Here is a 1606-nt window from a genome sequence, read left to right as displayed (position 1 = left end):
TGTCGACCGGCGGGAGAAATCGCTCGCCCAGGATGGTGACTTCGTGCTCGAAGGTTCCTGGCATTTCTACCACAAAGAGTCTTCTATCCTCTCTTGTCTGCGGATATGTTCTGAGACTACAAAAGACCTCGACAACACCCTACCGCCCCCGATGAAGACCTTCTCGTTCTTGCTCTCTATCATCGTCGGCATCGTTTCGATATTCGTGTTCAAAGACAGTATTCTCGAGACAGCTAGAAAAACGATCCTCTTCGATAGGTTCAGCGACAGCAGCACAACGAGCGCGCAGCCCGAGACATCTCACCACCAACCCCCCCAAACACCTCCCGCGACGACAACAAACATGAGCGTCCCACGCGCAATTCGCAAAGCCTTCCTCGCTGTAGAAACGGCCGAGGGGGCTGGCGCCAGGGTCAGGAGGTCGATTGGCACGCCACAATTGCGCAACTTTAGCCCGTTCCTCATGCTGGATCATTTCAATGTGAAGCCCGGCGCTGGGTTTCCCGACCACCCTCATCGTGGTCAAGAGGTGCGTCACAGATCCGCCCCCCCCCCCCCCCCTCCAAAATCCTCTCTCTTTCTCTCGCCCTCCGTGTGTGATGTACAGTTCTGCTAACATTCTACTCTTCCGTTCCCCCTCGCGACAGACCATCACCTATATGCTCTCCGGCGCGTTCGACCACGAGGACTTTGCAGGCAACGCGGGCCGCATCCACGCAGGCGACCTTCAGTTCATGACGGCCGGCCGCGGCATCGTGCACAGCGAGATGCCCGCCCCCGAGAGCCCGGACGGGGAAGCGAACACGGGCCTGCAGCTGTGGGTGGATCTGCCACGGGAGCTCAAGAAGTGCGAGCCGCGGTACCGCGACCTGCGCGCGGCCGAGATCCCGAAGGCGGAGGCAGACGACGGAAAGGTCTCTGTGAAGGTCATCTCGGGCAAGAGCCAAGGCGTCGACTCGGTACAGGACCTGGCATATACGCCTGTGTGGCTGCTCGACGTGACGGTGCGGCCCGGCGGCACGCTCGCGCAGGAGGTGCCCAAGGGTTTCAACGCGTTTGTGTACACGCTCGAGGGAACGACCCGGTTCGGGGCGGAGAAGAAGGAAGTCGGGCGGTACCACAATGTTGTCTTTGAGGAGGAGGGCGACCTGATCGTCGCGGAGAACGACAAGGACAGCGCGCAGGACGCCAGGTTCGTCATCGTGGCGGGCCAGATCCTGGACCAGCCCGTGGTGCAGTATGGGCCGTTCGTGGTAACCTCGAGGGAGGAGGTCATGGAGGCCATGTTTGACTACCAGACACACTCGAACGGATTCGAGAGGGCAGAGGGTTGGGCGAGTGAGATTGGCAAGTCGATGGTGCATTAGGCCAGATATAAAAAGAGACTTGATGTGCTGGATTGGGGATTGATTAGAGGAATGTGTGTTATGTACATAGAATTTTGAGCTTGCACTGCATGTAGAAACTATGATACCGCGAGTGGGCACCATCGGAATTTGGCTCAAGATAATTCCATCAAATCTCAAGGGCTCTACTTGGACGCTGGAGCTATACTCCCAAAGCCATTCTTTCAAAGCCATATGTGCATTATTTCCTGTGAAAAATG

At 57.4% G+C, this 1606-nt stretch overlaps 1 protein-coding gene across 1 annotated transcript; it reads left to right on the top strand.

The window, feature by feature from the left end:
• Window positions 1–343: 343 nt before the first annotated feature.
• M406DRAFT_257621 (uncharacterized protein) lies at window positions 344–1367 on the top strand (the record flags this gene model as incomplete). Its single annotated transcript, XM_040917183.1, has 2 exons — window positions 344–529; window positions 648–1367. 2 exons carry the CDS (start codon window positions 344–346, stop codon window positions 1365–1367), a joined length of 906 nt encoding a protein of 301 aa, XP_040777240.1.
• Window positions 1368–1606: the final 239 nt, after the last annotated feature.

Source organism: Cryphonectria parasitica (assembly GCF_011745365.1).
Source record: "Cryphonectria parasitica EP155 unplaced genomic scaffold M406scaffold_4, whole genome shotgun sequence".
In the NCBI taxonomy this organism is placed as follows: Eukaryota; Fungi; Ascomycota; class Sordariomycetes; order Diaporthales; family Cryphonectriaceae; genus Cryphonectria; species Cryphonectria parasitica.
Note: the sequence above shows the minus strand (reverse complement) of the source record. Positions and strands in the feature narration are given on the sequence as shown.